Here is a 17836-nt window from a genome sequence, read left to right on the forward strand (position 1 = left end):
GAGGGTAACTTGCTGGGAACACTGTGTGCTGCTGCTCCGAGACGAAACCAGACACCGAGCTGACTAACCGCCAAGCCCACCGCCGCAACACGCGCTCAGCATGTGGCGAGACGTGCCGGAGACGTCCTGCGACGGCTCTCTCTCCTCACAGATGCCCGTTTTAACCTCAAGGGGAAACCGGGCCGGCGTCACAGACGGCCGGCACAAGCGCCCTCTCGGCGAGAGGCCCGCGCTGCGGAAACCCTTTCCTCCGACCGGCCGCGGGGTATCACGGAGAGGTGGGGAGCAGACCCCCGCGACGCGATAACCCAGGGACTCCTGACGTGCGGCTCGGCTCCGTCTGCGGTTTCTGTGCTTGCAGTGAACTTCTACCTGCGAGCGCTCTCGAGTCCGGTCGCGCCCGACACCCACACTCCAGAGAACGGGGGGCCGGCTCACGCAGCTCTAGACGTGCGCTGCAGGAAGGGCTGTCTTGAGTTTTAAAGACATCCAACAGGAGCGGGGGCGCGCACACAGCAGCAGCGGCGACAGGGAGGGCAGGGAAGGAGGGATCAGAGGTCCGGGACCTGGCCCTCCCCTCCGGAGGGTCGCCGGCCCTCAACGGCAGCAATGGCGGCGTTATCAATTATACAGAGCGCAGTCACGCGACGCCCCCCGGCTCTGGTGCTAAATTAAGTTGTCAGCACTGTCTCTATGATTTCCCCTTCATGAAGGCAGACGGCAATTCGCCATGACGGCACTCGCTGCTGCTCCGCGATGGCTGCCTCCCCGAATATCCCCAGTAATTCATCAGCCCTGGTTGATGCGATGCCTGGCACACCGTGCGCCTTGGAACGGAGGCCCGGCGAGCGGATCACCTTCCAAAACGAGCGCAGAGGACTAGCGAGCAGCTCCGCGGGCGTCTGCGCCGGGGCTCTGAACCGGGCCCCCAGTGTGGGAGGCGCCAGCGGGTCCGGTTCGGCTGGGGGGGTACCGGTGGAGCCCCTTCCCCCGCCGCCAGGCGCCCCCCGGCCCCCGAGTCGCGGGCAGGGGGGTTTCAGCTGCCGCCTCCTGCTTCTGCGCCCCCCCCGCCCACCGGACCCCCCCCGGTTAGTCGATCGCCATGGCAACGGGCGGCGAGCCGCCCAGGACCGGTCCCGACTGGACTCCTTTGGCACCCGAGCCGGCCGCTCACATGCACACAGGCGCGGCCCGGGTGCGAGGAAAGGGATGAATAAATAAAATGGCATGATATTAAGATTTCTGAGCTGAATCATTAATTGGTAATGATGCGGGCGTAACGACACAGCTCGTGAAAGATTCATCACGCGCGCAGACGCCGACGTTCCCAGCTCCCTGCTCCTGAAGCAGAGGGCATGCTCTGGAGTCTGGGATTGTCTCTCCTGCAGTCCCTCCTGCCTTGAGGGCATGCAGCCAGTTGCCTTCTAAAATCCACTCAAGCTGCTTAGGCTGTAAATGTACTAAATACCTGCAGTATTGCACCCTGGTTTTCAAGAAATGAAATATTTAGTGAAGTTGTCAATGGCTGTCTTTTTATTTTGGGTTACCCTAGTTTTCGGTTTCACCACAGGCAGCGTCCCGTCTTAACCTGAAGTCATTCCGACCGGCCTGCGGAAATTAATAAGATCCTCCCTTATTTAACATCGCCGGAGCTGTGATTGTAAAAGTCCGCTCAAACAAACAGCACACAAGTCACGGCATATTCCAGCTAAACACGGCGAACATCCTTCTGTGCCATATATTTCACACAGTTTCCCTCTAATAATCTGTGTGACTGTGATGCAATAAATCATTCATCTCAAGTCGGCAAACAGCCTGTTCTCCTTCATAACCTTTCTCGTGCGACTACACAAAATCAGACAACACGAAGCTGACAGCCTATAACATGTATGGATTTAACACCACTGGATCAGCCCGTCGTAACCTCCTGTTTTGGGAATAAGCCATTCTGAGATCCATGGGGGACCTTTGCGTTGAAAAGCAGCACGAAGAGCACGTTGCAGCGAGACGACGTGGAAAGGCTGCAGGATCGGGCACTTTTCCCATCGATGATGCCATCAGAACACGTGATCAGACACGCCCACCAGGGGTCTGCACGCACACACACACACACACACACGAGTGCGTTTAGGCTTGATCAAGTACTGAGCAATTATCATTTCGAAATTGTACCAAGATCTGGAAACGAGGTTTGCAAAATGCCACTGTGGTAAAACAAAGTTTGTATAGTGGATTTCTGTGGCTTAATACAGAATCTGGCCACCAGCAGTCTGGCTTGGTGACTGTTTGTTTGCGAAGGCAGAGCTGCGATGCTGAGCTGGCAGACGCCCTGCTAAACGGACTGGAGTCACGAGCGCGGGATTAACCCTCATTTCTTCTGCAGTTTAAAACCCGATTGAGAACCCCAAAAATCTGCCGAAAGCCCCGTTCAGCCACAGAGGAAAACATTCGGCCCCTCAGACAGTGCCAGGCAACAGCACGAAAAAGCCCTTATCCTCCGCAGCCGCAGTTAAAAACTCGGATCTCGATTTTAAAACGTTGAACGGTGCCGAGGACGACGAGGACAGGCCGGGCAGCCCTCAACAAGCCAGGTCTACGCAGAACTAGTCTGCGCCTACCTGAGTCTCCAGGGAGCCCCGCCCGGCGGAGGGGCGGGGCGGCAGCTCACCTGATGTTGTGATTGGCCAGCACGGCGAGGTAGGCGGTCTCGGAAGGCGTGAGGAAGAGCAGGCTGTTCCCGCGGGCACCGATGCGAGCCGTGCGGCCCACCCGATGGACGTACTCCGCTGGGGAGGCCGGGGGCGAGTACTGCAAGACAAGAGCCCTGACTGGTTCACCGGTGGAGAGGGGGTTACGAGGGGCACGCCCTGCAGTCTCGGGAACGCACGAGCTTCCCAAGCGCCGGGGGAAGGACTACGCACAAACACGCGAGGCAGGGTTCGTACGCTGAACACGGAGTTACAGGGTGACCCGCTCGCGTTCCAGTGATATTAGCAGTGCGCCATGTGTACGGAGTAAGCGAGTCTGTTAAGGCTGCTCATCTGGTGTGCAAGTTAGCCGCAGACTTGATCCACACGGCTCCGTTTGTGCTCGGGGAGCAATCTCAATTAGCTCTGTGTGTAGCTTGCTGGGCTACCGACAGGGCTCGATCGGAGCAGCAGAAGACAGAGGAACCGTAATCGGATGACTCACTAGGCCCAGGCTTCTGTCTCTGCTGACATTTCCGGGCTTGCACGGTGAAAGGACTCCAGCTGAACTGATCTTACCTCAACGGCACAGAAACGGTTAACAAAAGTCGCTCAAAAAAGGGCAGATAAAAAACGCCCTGAAAGAGATCGAGACCCCCCACCTGAACAATCCAGGTCACTCGAGGCAGGTCCAGTCCTCGGGCTGCCACATCCTACAAGATAAAGACCAGAAACAAGAGCTCAAGCCCTACCGCACAAGCAGGAGAAGGCTTCATTCTTCAAAGCCGGCCATGGCTTCACTAAAGAGGAAGCACTTGAACATGAAAATGAAAAAACATGTCAAATCAATTAAGATCTACAAGTAGAAAAATGAAAGGTACGGTTTAATAAGGGCTGTTTTTAAATAATATCAAAATAAATAATACATTTAAATGTAAACACAGGTCGATCTAATAAAAAAAAAACTTTTCTCCTTGGCCAGCTTTTTAATAATGGCCCTAAAGCAGATCGAAATGAATTCCTCCCAGGTTTGATCAGCTTTTGAGTCATCTTCAGGGGAACAATGGCATTGTCGTCTCAGAACCCTTGAATTATGAATGGCGTAGCTGCTGGGAGTGAAATGGATCGATAGAGCGTTTTCATACCGATCGGTACGGAAAACGGAGACGCAGCAGTTTCACGCCGTCCATCAAAGTTGGAAAACGCTAATCTCTTTCTTATATAAATAGCTCATGAGTGTGTCTCTGCAGCGTGGAGCCCTAACCCTTCTGTCCCTGAAGCTACAGCCAGGATAAGCTGTGCCTTGGATTGGCACATTAGGCAGCCTGGGGTCTGGCGCTGCGCTGGCCATAAGTACAGATGGAGGGCAGAGCCGGGCAATGCCAGCCTGTCAGTCGGATTAAAACGACTCATTTATTCACTGAAGAATCTTGCAAAGCGACTGAACCAAGGAGAGGAGGGGGAGGGGGGCTCCTCACTGCTCCCTCCTTTACCCACTCCTCTCGTCGCGGGCTGCCAAAAGTCATTACCGCAGTGTGCGGAAGGCGGTCGGCAGGGTGGCGCCCCCCGGTGGCCGGGCGACAGATTGCGGCGCGGAACGGGTGGCGGAGGAGGCGAGGGCGGAAGGCGATTGGCTCGGGCAGCCAGGAAGCAGGCGCGGAGGGGAGGGGGGAGGGGGCGGACGACAAGAGCCGGCTGTGTGACCTTTTGCATCGGGTGAAATACTTAAAGAGGCACAAGCTCTGTTTTTAAAGATTTAACTTGGCACTGGCTGGCCCGGCAATGAGCAGCTTTACATCGGTGCCAGGGGGAGGACGGGCAGGGTCGGCGACCTGCCTGTGACCTCCCCGGGTCCTGCTGCCCTTTTAGAGCAGGAGAGTGGTGCCGAGGACGCTGGGACTGGGGCTGCCTGCAGCTCTGCCTGCTCCTCGAGAGCCACGTATCGCAGCGATGCTGTACCTCGGGCATGCGTGTAGGCTGCACAAGCTCCTAAAGCCAAATTTATATCGAACTGCAACACCAGCCTCCCAAAACCTTAAAAATAAAACCATTCGCATAAACCTTCAATTACCAGTGCTGTAAGATGCAGCACGGTCTTATTAACTTCACAATAGTCACTGACCAGTTAGATACTGTGAATTCCAATTGCGCAGTTTAAGATCGTTGAAGGCATGTACTGGGTGGGAAAATCATTCCTACTAAGAAACCCGGAGTTAACGCCAGCCTCCGTAGTGCTCCCAACACAAAGAGTAAGAGCAGAAAATCCGTACAAAGGAACAGACACACGAGGGAACCAGGCAGGGGCCACAAAAGGACAGAGCTAATGAAACAGCTGCTTGCAGCGAGGATGGTTACCTAGGGCCCCAAAATTTCAGACAGTGGAAAACATCTGCCTTAAGGTCTGTCACAACTCTCACAATTTGGAATGGCGTCGGCAGACAGCTGCTCTCGCCCTGTGCTCGTTTGGCCAGTTAAAACTGCAAAAAACGGGCGCAACACAGGCTCTTGGAAACCGGTGTCTCGTGCGGGCCGGACAGGCCGCAGGCCGGCTCACACGGCCCCCTGCAGCACCGGCTCAGCCCCCACGCAGGCGCTCCAGCCCCGGGGCACGAAGGGTTAACGCCCGGCGCCCCGCGCGCGAGCAGCTCTCTGCCTCTTAAGCCTGGTTCTGCGGCCCAGCCGGGAGGGGGGCTTGGAAGGGTTTTATCGGGTCTAATTACTCCCGATAGCTGTAATTTACAGGTTGGCAGCGGGGGAAAGCGGCAAGATTCACACTTTTGCAGGTCAGCATCTGTCGCCATTACGCGGCGCCCGGCCCCGCGGGCAGGCAGCGAGCGCGGAACGGTAAACAACAAACCGCGTGTGACAGATTAGCAGCGCGAAGGAAAGGACCTTCCACTGACAGACCATTTCTCTCGCTCCTTGAGCTGCGTTCACGGCAGCTGTCACCAGCGAAATGAAAAGAGAGGCTCTGTCTCGCTGGCAGACAGGGACCAGGGAGTGACCTGCTTACTAGCCGGAGCCGTTTCTCGGGAAATTAAAAAACAGAGCAAAAAAGCTGTTTTGTTTAATATTTACATTTTTTTTTTTTTTTTACAGGATCAAGGTATTGCCTCTTAAGGTTCCGAGATCCATGTTCGCCGCTGCTCAAAAGCAAATGCTGTTAGTCCTTCCTTCTAAAACATTTACAGTCCCACTGCACCATCAACACCTCAAAAACCAGGACAGGCAGCGTCGGGTGGAGTATAAAGCCGTCATATTGTAAAAAAAAAAAAAAAAAAAAAGACTCCCAGCAAAAGCTCTGGCAAACAGACTGGGGGGGAAAAAGGTGTGTGTTTGAAATGCGCTTGTAGCACAAGACAGCACAACCTGGACGAGGCATTTATATTATTGTTAATTTATTTGGTTGATGCTTTCATCCAAAGTGACTTACATTTGCACACACACAGATATATGGGCATTTCGATAGCAATCTGATTGTTCCTTATTTTTAATGTTACCACAGCGGCGTCCCAGCCAGGATTAGAACCCACAGCCTCCCAGTTAAGAATGAACAGCCCTTCCCATCTTCTCAATGGCAGGCCCTGAGATCAGGACAGCCAGGAGAGGGCCAGGTGCCAGAGTACAATACCCTTCTGCCCCAGTGAATCAACACAGCCATGCTGGTCTGCAAGTTGGGCTCTCCTCTGATGGGTTCTGGCAACTTGAGTTTTCGCTGACCTACAGGAAAAGGACGTTCTTTCAGCAGCTTCTTACCGTGCAAAGAAGGATGCCTGTCTTGGACTGAGAAAACTTCTGAAACACCTCAGTTCTTTCCTGTGAGAGGGAGAGGAGGATGGGCAATGAAGGAACCTAACTGGACAAACTCTGACACGCGCTACTAATCTAACGAATGATTTAATGTTCACAGCAGTAAGAGCTTCGCTTCTTTAGACTAGACAATGAATGCCTGCAGAGTAGGGGGTTTCAGCCAGGGGTCTGAGGACTCCTAGAGGCAGAAAACTGTCAGGAGGCCCAAGAACAAGAGAATCTTTTTAGCACCAGTAAAACCAAAACAGCGCTCACACAACAGACCCACTCTGAGGGTGCTTACTTTCAACAGCCTAGCATCAATAATGTTACTTTCTCCAAGACATTGTTCTTGACTCGTAAAACAGGACCTCCTTTCTGAAAAGGATGAAAAGACAAAGACAGTCTGCACCACGATTGTGGTTTAGTTATACAAGAGCGTATACAAATAAAAACAGGTCCTTGTCCTCGAGCCTTGAGGTTAGATGGAACAAAAACAACACATACTATTGAATTGGAGCAGGTAAAAACAAGCTCACTCTTTGTTCGGTTTCATGTGGGAGAAAGCAGCCACATTTTAGGCCAAAATGATTCATTTCATTCTGTTCATAACCTAATCCAGCTACAAAGCAGCTTTCTGAAGCCATTCTTTCAAAGGATGACTTAAGACACAAAACGTCTAAGATATAAACTTGTATTTACTTTTCCCTTTTTTCAAAAGCAATTAAAAAAAAGAAGAATTTATGAAGAAATAAAGCACAGGTAAATTCTACGTGCCTGTTACTACTAGTACATCCATGACCACACATGTTACTACGGGGGCAGTGAAAACTGCTGGTATTCTTTACTTCCATTCACCATCTTCCCAGAGAGCAGATGAGTTAAGCCATGTGCACAGAGTGCCTGCCTCCTGACTTCACCAGCGATTCGGAACAGGGCTCCGTGACCCCACCCCACCTGGGCACAGACTTGAGCAGGCCGGGGCTCTGCAAGTGTCTTGTCGAATAACTAAAGAGAAAGTGGGGGCGTTCGCATGCCAGCCGCCACCCAGCCTCCCAGAGGTGGCAGATGGGGACTCGAGTTCAACTGCATTAGTGCTCCTGACGCAGGGATATACAGGTGTGAGCACAGCACTGGGCCATGGCTATCCTCTGGCACTGCCAGGGGGCACACCCTGTCAATCAGCTGGCAGGAAAAAAGCATAGGACAGTGCCACCGTACCAGCTGTCAAAGGCCAGACCGCTGCACGGCCTGGGACTACACTAACAAGCACGTGCCTCTGGAGGCTGACCTCACTCAGGGAGGCCGTGTGGCTGGGAAGCTATTGTCACGAACAAGGTTACCACTCTCACTCAGGGGCCACCCCACGCCTTCCCTTTCTGAGCAGGTGGAGGGGGGCAGCACCCTGCTTTGCACTTGGATGTGACAACTGGACTGCAATGGACGGGCAGCCCGAAAGTTTAGGAAGGGAGGCGTGGGGCTGGGTGTTAGAAGGCAGGCCAGCGAACATGATCTTTGCAGCTACAGAAATGAGGTCCGAGAATGCTTCCGTGCACAAACTCTACACTCAAGTAACTGTTTTCCCCACCTCCTGCTCCATGTTGCCGTGCAATCTCATGAAGTCCAGTAGGGGGCGCTCTGCTCCGGTACCCTGGCTGCCTGCGCCCCCACACAGCACCTTGCTGAAGAGGGACTGGAGGAACTCCACTGCCTCACAGCTCGACAGGAACACAATCATCTTCTGGGCCCCTTCGCCCTGCAAGAGAGCTCAGACTCGGGAACGGGCCCAGCAGCAACAAGGCAGGCGAGCGGGTCTCTGTCTCCCCGAGGAAAGCAGAGTCTGAACAACTTCCTCCAGAAATCTTATAGGATGTTATTCCTAATGCTCAGAACGGTACCTGCACAATCAAGTAAGCTGTTGAGTCCCATGGTTTTGTTGTGCAGCGTCCCTCGCTGTTCTGTAATAGTCGATGAATAAAACTGCCAGCTGAACTGGCTCGCAGTTTTAAGCCAGACGTGTTTCCATTCCATTTCTGGACACTTTCCGATTGTAAAGACTCTATTTGGGCGTGTAGAGCCAAACTCTTGAGACAACATTCTGGGTGTGGTTTAACCCAGAGCCGAGTCGATGACCGGCCCGTGCGCGGACGTGTTACCTTGCATTTGCCCAGGATGAAAGCAGCCAGGCAGACCAGGCGCAGCTTGCTGGGCACGATGGCCATGTGCTGCTGCAGCTTCTCAGGCACTGTGAAGCTCGCCGACAGGCCGGTGGAGGAGGGGTCAGAGGTCAGCTCCCTGGCTTCCTCGCTCTGTGCAGCGCCCTCGGACGCGTGGACGGTGACCGGCTCCTTGAGGCAAATCCCAGCCAGCCTCGACACACCTGGCTCCCCGGGACAAACAAACGCAGATTCAGACAAGCGAGGCAACGAGCTCTAACAAAACAATTAGAAACACGCTCGCAGGAGAGAAACGTTTTCGGCCTTCTTCAAAGCAACACAGTGCTGTGACGCCAGATTTTGTGCAGGCTAGAAGTGTTCAACAGCAGGACAGAGCATGCAGATGCATTGCACCCCTGGTTAAAACTCTCTGATCTTTCATTCCAACCTCCCTTACAGTGTGCCCCGCTGATGCGTTTGAAAAAATGTACCACCTCCAGCACTGGGGAGACTGGGAAAGGTAAATTAGGGGAACTTGAGCCACCCCAAAGCCTAGAGAGACTGCTGTTGGACTTGACACAAAAAGAGATGGGCTCTTGTAAATACAACACCTGTCAGCTGAACCTGCGCATCTGACAGCATACAAAGCCAATTTCACACAGGCCCCTCCACAGCTCGTAATGACTTCTAATCCCTTGCGGAGCAGCCTGGAGCTGAGCCAGCCCCCTCGAGGTGTGTGCTCTGCGCTCTGCGCTGGAGACAGCCTGTCCCATAAGACGGACCGGTGAGACTTCACCAATGAGTCACGCTCCTTTTTTTACCTGGAATCTACCAACGTGGTATTTTCATACTCCGAGAAATAAAACGAGTAACCTTTGTCTGCACTTTTGCATCTTCACCAATGCAGAGCGATTAAAGGCTACCCTTTGTTTCTGGTTGATTCTGAAGGCCTACCTGTATTCAGATTGACATTATGAATGATCAGGCGGTATAATCTTAAGCACCCATGGCATTCTCAAAACGGCAAATCGTTGTTGTGCTTACTACCAGACCGTGACTGCTACTAATCTGCCAGGGCTCATTCGCTAAGCCTGTTCCGGTGACATGACCCTCCGGAGGCTGATAAGACTGACCGTCCGGCCTTTTGGCTCACAGGGCAAGACCGAGGACCGCTTTGCGGTGCCCATCAAGCTTCGAGGGGTCACGTGACCAGAACAGGCCCAGACCCGACAGAGGGGCAGAGCTGTGGACTCGGAACCGGGAGGGCACAGGCGGGACGCGTCTGCTGTACAGCGCTTCGAGCAACACACCTTCCGCAAAAATCCCCACCCGCATCACAAGAGGGTACAAAGCCGCTCTGAATAAAAGCATCAGCCGAACAGGTGAAGAGTAGGCGGGACACAGAGCCCTCCTCGGCGCCTTGCCTTCAGTGAGCGTGGCGGACAGCAGCACGTTCTGCCTCTGAGCGCCGGCAGCGTTGAGGGCGTTCAGGATCACGGTCAGGTCTTTCTCGAAGCCCAGGTCCAGGGTCCTGTCAGGGTCAGACAATCGGGCACGCTGGACATGACACTCTTACGCTCGCATTTGCTTCAAATTACTTTTAATTTATTGGGGCGTACTTTTATCCCTATAAACCTATCTCACCAGATCGTGAAACGTTAGAAGCTGGAAAACCTGTTTTAGGAGCAGAGGAACAGATAGGAGATATCAAGCAATACCCTGTGCGCTGTGTCAAAACCAAGTGCTGGACACTGCAGAGGCAACTAACCAGGGACCGAGAGCACAGGGGAGTAAGAAGCAGCTCCTTCTACCTGTCGGCCTCGTCCAGGATGAGCCAGCGGACGGCGGTGAAGGCGATGCTCTCCGTGTTCTTGATGTGGTCGACCAAGCGGCCCGGGGTGGAGATCAGGATGTTGATCCCTTTTCTCAACCTGAGGAGCAGACAACAGCCGCAGCACCTTCAACTCACGAGCGCCAGAAGCGGTTGGCAAGGTTCGCTGGGAGCCACAAGACCCATCCATCCCTGTCCTGACCCATTTATCCAATTCAGGATCGGGGAGGGGAGCCAGAGCCTGTCCTGGCAAGGAACATGCACGAGGCAGGGCATGCCACAGACGGGACGCCAGTCCACCGCAGGACAGACAGAAACAAACACGGACACGCACACACTCGCCCCAGGGCCACGTTTCCCAGGTGACAATTAACCCACCAGCATGTCTCTGGACTGTTGGAGGAAACCCACCTACACAAGGGGACAACATACAAACTCCACACAGACAGCACCCCAGGTCCGGAATCGAACCCAGGGCTCAAGTGCTACAAGGCAGCGATGCTAACGACTGCACCACTGTGCTGCCCAGCCACAAGAGCCCAGGACAAAAATAGCTTCCATGTTGCTTCATCACAAGGGAGAAACCCCAGGCACGCCCCGGCGGTCTCACCTGGCTTTCTCCGACTTCCTCTTCTCCCCTCCCATCAGGACCCCGGGCACAATCCAGGTGAAGGGCTGAGCCGCCGCAGGGACGCCGGAGCACAAGAGGCGAGAGAAGAGCTCAGACACTGCCCACACTGCCACCTGCCTGCTCCCCATCCCAACTAACCGCAGGGACGCGGGGCGAGGACATAATGGCGGCCAAGCTTTATATTTTTAAAAAGAACAAAACTGTACATTGTGGCCCCCCAAGTCAATTTCCCTGCCTGTTAGAAGACCCAGATCACTCAGATCTCAGAGCTAAAAAGAAGACAGATTCAAACAGCCTGCTGTTGTGTTACATGCAATGCTCAAAGGTGGATTAACAGGGAACGCAGAAAAAGGGGTCAGTTGTGCTCCTGGTCAGCCTCACCTTAAGGAGTTTCTGGATGATCTGGAAGCTCTGCTGCGCCAGCTGTAGGCCGGGAGGGAACGGAGAGGCCGTTAGTAAACGTCTGTGCGAAAGCAGTCGGACAGCGAGAGTCGAATGGGATGAGCAAGGAAAGGCTTTTCCATTGGCAACCCAGACAACGGATCAATCAGAGATAAACAGGATGGGTTTGCTGAGAGTGGTTAAAAAGTTAAGTCCTCTCTGAGAACTGCTGACCTGGCTTGTATTACTGCAGATACTCAGAAACCGAGTTATTACACACATCTTCAGCATTCTGAGTTTTCAGCGTTTATTTTACAGCGACTCGCCCCCTTGGAAAAAGCAGGCAGTAGCTGCTGTGCCTGTGCTGGACCCAAATCCAGCCAAATGTATTTATCAAGCCACGAGGAGAGAAGAGGCTTTTGTCATTATTAAACCATAACCGTTTTTAAAACTCGCTAGATGCGATTTCCCGTACGCTTCAGTTTCATCAAACAACTGACAAAAACAAATGCATACCACTCAAAAATGAATATCTCAAGTGCGAAACTGCAGGACCGAAATGCGAAGGGGCTCTGGCCTCAGTGACAATATCACTTGTGCTTGGACTGACAATGAGGAACTACACCTGGCGGCGGAGAGGCGCAGTGGAAACAATTTGCCTTGTTTCTCAATGAATTTCATTAACGAGGGGACTGGTCATGTTTTTAAGGAAAAACAGCATCAGTCAAAGGTAAGGTTAAAAAGACATGGAAAAACGTGGAGCACTACTCGTCTTCCGCCCGGATCCAGCTCTGAAAGACCGCGAGCTGTACATGAAAATAAAATGTGTGCGCTCGTGCCTAACTGAGCATTCAACCGCCTGGACACAGGTCAGCCAACGCTGCTTCCTGTGCTGAAATCACACCTGAAAGCCTAAAGTAATGCCTGAGTAAGGATCAGAAAAACACTGTTTACTCTTCGGGTTTTATGTTGTTTTTTTTTTTTTACCAGCACTTCAACATCCCGGCCAACAGAAGACACGGGAGCCGTGTGAAAGACAGAAGGACAGTTTAAGTGGCGGTACTGCACCTCTCTGGTGGGCACCACTAGGACAGCCAGAGGCCCATCACTGCGCTGAAAGAGAAAAGAGGGAGAGAGACGCCTGCGTCAAGCACCACAGAGTATGTCACACGCTTTTTTTAAAATATTCATATGCCACACGTATCATTAAGAATGCAATAAGCTGCAAGACTTGCATTTCTGTTAATAAACGAAAGGTGACAACTGCGGATCACCACCACAGCAATGGTCAGCACAGCCAAAGTTTTTCCACTCATTCGCAAAGAAAATGAACTTTGCCGAAATCGCCCCAACGACACGCTTCCCTATCCGTCTTCATCTGCATTAACACAGGCAGAAAGGACTGCAGCCAGACAGCGCTCTGCGGATGGGTTTGATCTTCGCTGGACTAGACAGCTGTCACTGGTTTAACAGTATTTCTTTGGGGAATCACCTGTGTCAAGTGGAGACTGCAGATCTGTCAGCATTTTATTATAACAGCACAGTAATCTAACCCCACTGGGTATTTAGTTTTATTTAGTGATGCGCTGTAACTATTTATAAAAACTTACAATGACAGGGGTGAATTAATAATTTAGACGTTTTAAAAGCATTGTTTTCATGCGTCCTGTCCAGTGAGCTGCTCCCACTTCTCCAGTTACCAGTACAGCTCTGATACCGTCTGTCAATTTAATCAAGTGGCACCTTTCACACACTCCATCGCAGAGTGATTTACACCGCAGCTCGGAGGCACTGCGCTGCCTTTGTACACTCAGAGAAACCCAACGCTATGATTATTTCATACAGCAGGGCTGCTTTCATGTTACATGATGGCTTTAGAAAACTAAAATTCCTACATCTGCTGGAAGTGTCTACTTTGGTACAGTAATGACAATTGTTTAACTGCGTGGCGCCTGTGTTTAAAACAACTCTTCTCCTCCTTGCGAGCTGCTGTTATGGGTCTTTTTTTTTTCCCCTGCAGTTAAGAAGCATACAGATAAGTACGAAATTAAATGAACAATTAAAGCTTTTAAATACCTTACAGGAATAGCTATCAGCTCAAATTGTCCCGACTTTAAAATACCACATTCTGCTTTATAATGCCTATCTGCTCAAGTGCATTTTGTTTCACTGTGTTTCACAATGATTCAGCCAGAATCAAGGGTCGCCCAGAGAGTAATGCGACACTTTTTTTTAAAAAAAGGGATGAATCTTTCAGTGCAGTAGGTTTTAACTTCCCTGCATCCTGTTAGGTTCTGCAACATTCCTAGAAAGTCCCACCACAATTAGTCATCGCATATATTAGGGCAGAGAAAAGGAGATGGATTTTTTTTTTTTTAAGAGTGATGAAACATAAAACTGGAGGATAAAAATAGCTTAAAATCCGCTTACTTACTTTGATTTTAGGGTGCACTCCCTGCAGGGACTGCACCAGAGGAATTCCATAAGCTAGCGTCTTACCTTAAAAAAAACGATATAGGCACAGAGAACCAGTCACACACTGGGGATCTTCATCTGAATGCAACTCAGTTACTCACTAAATTTGCTAGGTTAAGCGGTGGAATTTGAGTACAGTAGTTTGTAAGATACAACAAGTGTAATTTAAATCAAATTCAATCAGATCACTACAGGGACTTAAAACTCAATGGCAAGCACTTAACATTTCTGCAAGTTGGTATTCTGGAGTGTTTCCATCTAACTGCTTCAAATACGTCCTGCTTGGAGCATCTCCAATGCAAAACACAGATCGAAGTTATTTGCCCTGAAAGGAGATGCGCCCGACATGACATACATGTGAATCTGGCATTTTCACCCACTGCGCCATTGGAAGCAAAAAATGAAGTCCCATTAATATATTTATCAGATCTGCGAGGTCAGAAACATGTGGTAAACGCATTTTTTTCTCCCCATTAGTAAAGCCAATGGGAATAAAACAGAGAAAAGGGAAAGTCAGAAAGAAGGACTGTCACGCTGTTGTAATCGAAGTGAACTGGAATCAGAGAAGGCCCTTCCCTACCGGAGCCCGTCTGAGATCGCACCACCACATCTCTCCCAGTCAGCAGCAGAGGGATGGTCTGTTTCTGGACGCTACGGACACATACGAAACGGTTATTACTAACTTATCATTAACTTGGCCAAGGACTCTATCCCAAAGCTGGATACAGTTATACAGCAGGGCATTGTACTGCCAATCTCAGTGGAGTACCCTTGCTCGATAGGAAGACCTGGGAATAGAACCTACACTTCCATTTAGGAGCAATCCTCTACAAGACACTGGAAAAAAACAATTGATTCTGTGGTTCTACACTCATCCTAATAAAACTGACTTCACATTTAACTTCCTGCAGAACTGTGCTCTCCCCATGCATGCGTGAGTATCTTAGTCAGTTCACAGTTCTGCTGACAAATCGGTCTCTGGGTGACTTTGCTAGTGCTTTAGAAAGGACATTCTGAAACCAGCGCTAACCGCTGCAGTGCAGAACGTTAAAAATGATAAATGAGGATGCGTGTTGTTATGCAAGACTATTCCAGATTTACACATTTAAAATGAGAATATAATATCAAGAAGAGTTACTTATCACTTAGCCAATAGCTCACAAGCTATCTGCAAGTGCTGAGTAGCCTCTCGTGTTTGTAAACTTTCTCATGAATCTTTGTGCAGTCTGCCGTCTTGTGACGCATAATCGGAGCACACAGGGTGACTCAGTCTACTAACAAATATCGAGGATGTCCCCTTGACCAAAATCTCTCCGTTCTTTCTTTTACTTTTCATGCTCCCTAAGGATTTTAAAAAACATGCCAGAGCCTGGCTTTGTGCAGTATGTACAGAAAAGGCTCTGTTTCTTATAATACTCTACGGACTGCATCTTCCTGACAACAAGGGTAACGTACCTGGTCATGCTGGATACATTCAGCACATTGTTGAGAGTGGAGACCTGAAACACGAGCACACACAGGAATACCTTTAATCGGGACATGAATACAGAGTCACCTAGAACACTTCAAGTGGCTGTGAGACCGCAGTCAGTCTGTTCACCATTGTGAGACCTGTTAGCCAGACCTCCATCACCCTTCCACCCCAATCTCATCTGTCTGCGATCTCCTTAAGATCTGAACGTGCTACTTTTGAAGCAGTGCAGACGAGTTATCTACGGGAGAGTCTGATTAGTCAAATTCATTAGTGATTGGCGAGAGCAAAACTGGCAAGCCTCACCATGACAAACAAAGGGGACTACAATTTCAAACGACATGATCCGTGTTTGAAAACACAATGGATCCCATGTTGGCTTACCTTCAGAAACATGTTTGCAAAACATGAAATATAATTAGTTGTTACGGACAAACCTTGTGGAATAAAATGTGTCCTATGGAGCATTTACTTTGAATGCAGGGGAGAATTTCTCAAGTGCAGCACATGAAAAATCAGCTCTGTGGAATAATTTGCTTTTGCAGTTCTTACTCGCATCTCACTGCAACACTGAAACAAGAGCTCTCTTAAGAGAAAACGGAAAAACAGTGCCAAATGTCTAGCACAAAGCCAGATTCATTTAACCAGTTGTAAACCTGTGTGCTAATGAATGTCACGTCTTTACTCAAAGAGTTGTGGGGGTATGGAACAGCCATGTTGTTGAAGCCTTTACTCTTTCAGGAAATGGGTGAATAAGATCAAGGAGCTCATGAGCTACTTTCACAAGGGCTACATAGGCTGAAACCCGGGGTTGCAACCTTTGTTATATTCTTAATACTGAATCTGACGATCTATCGGTGATAACGTCATTCACTGAGGATGGTGTGAAGGCGTGTCACAACTACTGCATAACTCACCAGGTGAGGGTGCAGCTCCAGATCCGTAAAGGAGTCGCTGGTGAACACTTTCTCCCTCAGCTGGGCCACATCTGGTCTAGGAGCAAAAGGCAGCGAGAATTAATCATCAACAACAACCTTCAACAGAATGCAGGTGGTCTGTAAGAGCCCCAGAATCTTACAGACCACATGAATACATGAAGGTTAGGAACTGTGGGAAAGGCTGGAATTGGGCCAGTTCATCTTTCTTCAGTATCTTGTGAACACATCCTATATCTGAAATGTCTTTTGTCCACTGCTTCAAGAATATTGATGATGAGATGTTAAACTGATGGTCATGACACCATTCATAAAAGTATTCTTGCTGTCCCTATCCTGGCTCAATTCCACTGTGGGGCTTCTCAGTCTGCCCTACCACATACCCATCTGTCCATTTTCTAAGCGTTGTGTCCCATTCAGGGTCATGGGGGAGCTGGAGCCCGTCCCTGCAAGCGACCGGGGCGAGGCAGGACACACCCCGGACGGGACACCAGTCGTCCACGGGGGGCAGACGGACACACGCAGCCTTACCGGCTGACGGCGGGGATGTCGGGGTTGTTCCTGAAGAGGGAGGAGGTTCTGACGAGCGGCCGGTCTCCCTGGCCCCCGCACTCCGGGACGTCCTGCGGGGACCTCTTCGAGTCCGCCCCCCCGCGCCCCTTGACGGGGCTCAGCGGCGCCCTGCGGGGCTGCGGTGGTTTCGGGGCGCCCGGGGGGGTCCTGGCCTGGGCCGGCCCGCGCTTCGCCGGGGCGCCCTCGTCACTGCCCGCCTGCAGCTTCCGCTTGGCGGCTTTTTTACTCTTCTAGAAGCAAGGGAGAGCGTCACACTCCTCTCATACAGGAGGCATGCAGACAGTTCAGACCCACGAAAGGCTCTTAATAATTAAAATATTATGACTATCAGGGCCTGCATGAGATGAATCCCAGTTAATTGGGGAGTAAAAACGTAAACAGTACACTAAAGACCTTTTTATTGCAGTCAACGTTTCCCATTTTCATTTTCTATTTTTCCAAATTTGCATCTTCCAACGCAAAAGGGCCAAATTAAAATTTCAAGTGGCCTACAAAAGGCTTTTCCATTTTTACCGAAACTGCTTGTTATTTGAGATCGCTTTTATAGTGATCATAACGCTGCACTGAAAAATACTTCAGTGTGAAAGAGGAAATACATCCCTATCGGTTTCTAAACTGTAACACCGGGTAAACCCTTGTCTACACAATCAATGCAGTATTGGAATGAGGGAGACTACGGTACCCATTTCGCAGAGGCTCTGAACTGTTTCTGGACTTTGGTCCTCCCGGTTCCAGAGACTGGGGGGTTCACGGCGAGATTTAGCATTAACCCTTCTTCTGCCATGCTGGTGCACACAGGCTGTAGTCTCTGAAACAAATCCACATGATCAGTCACAAACGATTCCAACGGACCCAAGGAAAGCGAATGCACAACCGCATTCTGCAGCACATCAACGTTAATGCCGAT

General features: G+C 50.8%; 1 protein-coding gene across 3 annotated transcripts in view; it reads right to left on the reverse strand.

The window, feature by feature from the left end:
• The window catches only part of ddx31 (DEAD (Asp-Glu-Ala-Asp) box polypeptide 31), a 34541-nt gene that overhangs the window by 15716 nt on the left and 989 nt on the right, over positions 1–17836 (reverse strand). For 2 of the 3 annotated variants that reach the window (XM_069183463.1, XM_069183462.1), the window contains exons 2-17: positions 17612–17737; positions 16888–17159; positions 16339–16414; positions 15406–15449; positions 14531–14601; positions 13910–13974; positions 12544–12588; positions 11476–11517; positions 11074–11138; positions 10444–10563; positions 10057–10163; positions 8633–8856; positions 8065–8232; positions 6444–6503; positions 3350–3400; positions 2669–2808 (exon numbers count right to left, since the gene is read on the reverse strand). In XM_069183463.1, the coding sequence (XP_069039564.1) occupies positions 2669–2808; positions 3350–3400; positions 6444–6503; positions 8065–8232; positions 8633–8856; positions 10057–10163; positions 10444–10563; positions 11074–11138; positions 11476–11517; positions 12544–12588; positions 13910–13974; positions 14531–14601; positions 15406–15449; positions 16339–16414; positions 16888–17159; positions 17612–17713 (1652 nt within the window). In that variant the 5' untranslated portion in view covers positions 17714–17737. The remainder of the gene's footprint in view (positions 1–2668; positions 2809–3349; positions 3401–6443; positions 6504–8064; positions 8233–8632; positions 8857–10056; positions 10164–10443; positions 10564–11073; positions 11139–11475; positions 11518–12543; positions 12589–13909; positions 13975–14530; positions 14602–15405; positions 15450–16338; positions 16415–16887; positions 17160–17611; positions 17738–17836) is intronic. The other variant, XM_069183464.1, reaches the window with a different exon arrangement.

The sequence above is a fragment of the Lepisosteus oculatus genome, chromosome 24 (assembly GCF_040954835.1).
Source record: "Lepisosteus oculatus isolate fLepOcu1 chromosome 24, fLepOcu1.hap2, whole genome shotgun sequence".
Lineage (NCBI taxonomy): Eukaryota > Metazoa > Chordata > Actinopteri > Semionotiformes > Lepisosteidae > Lepisosteus > Lepisosteus oculatus.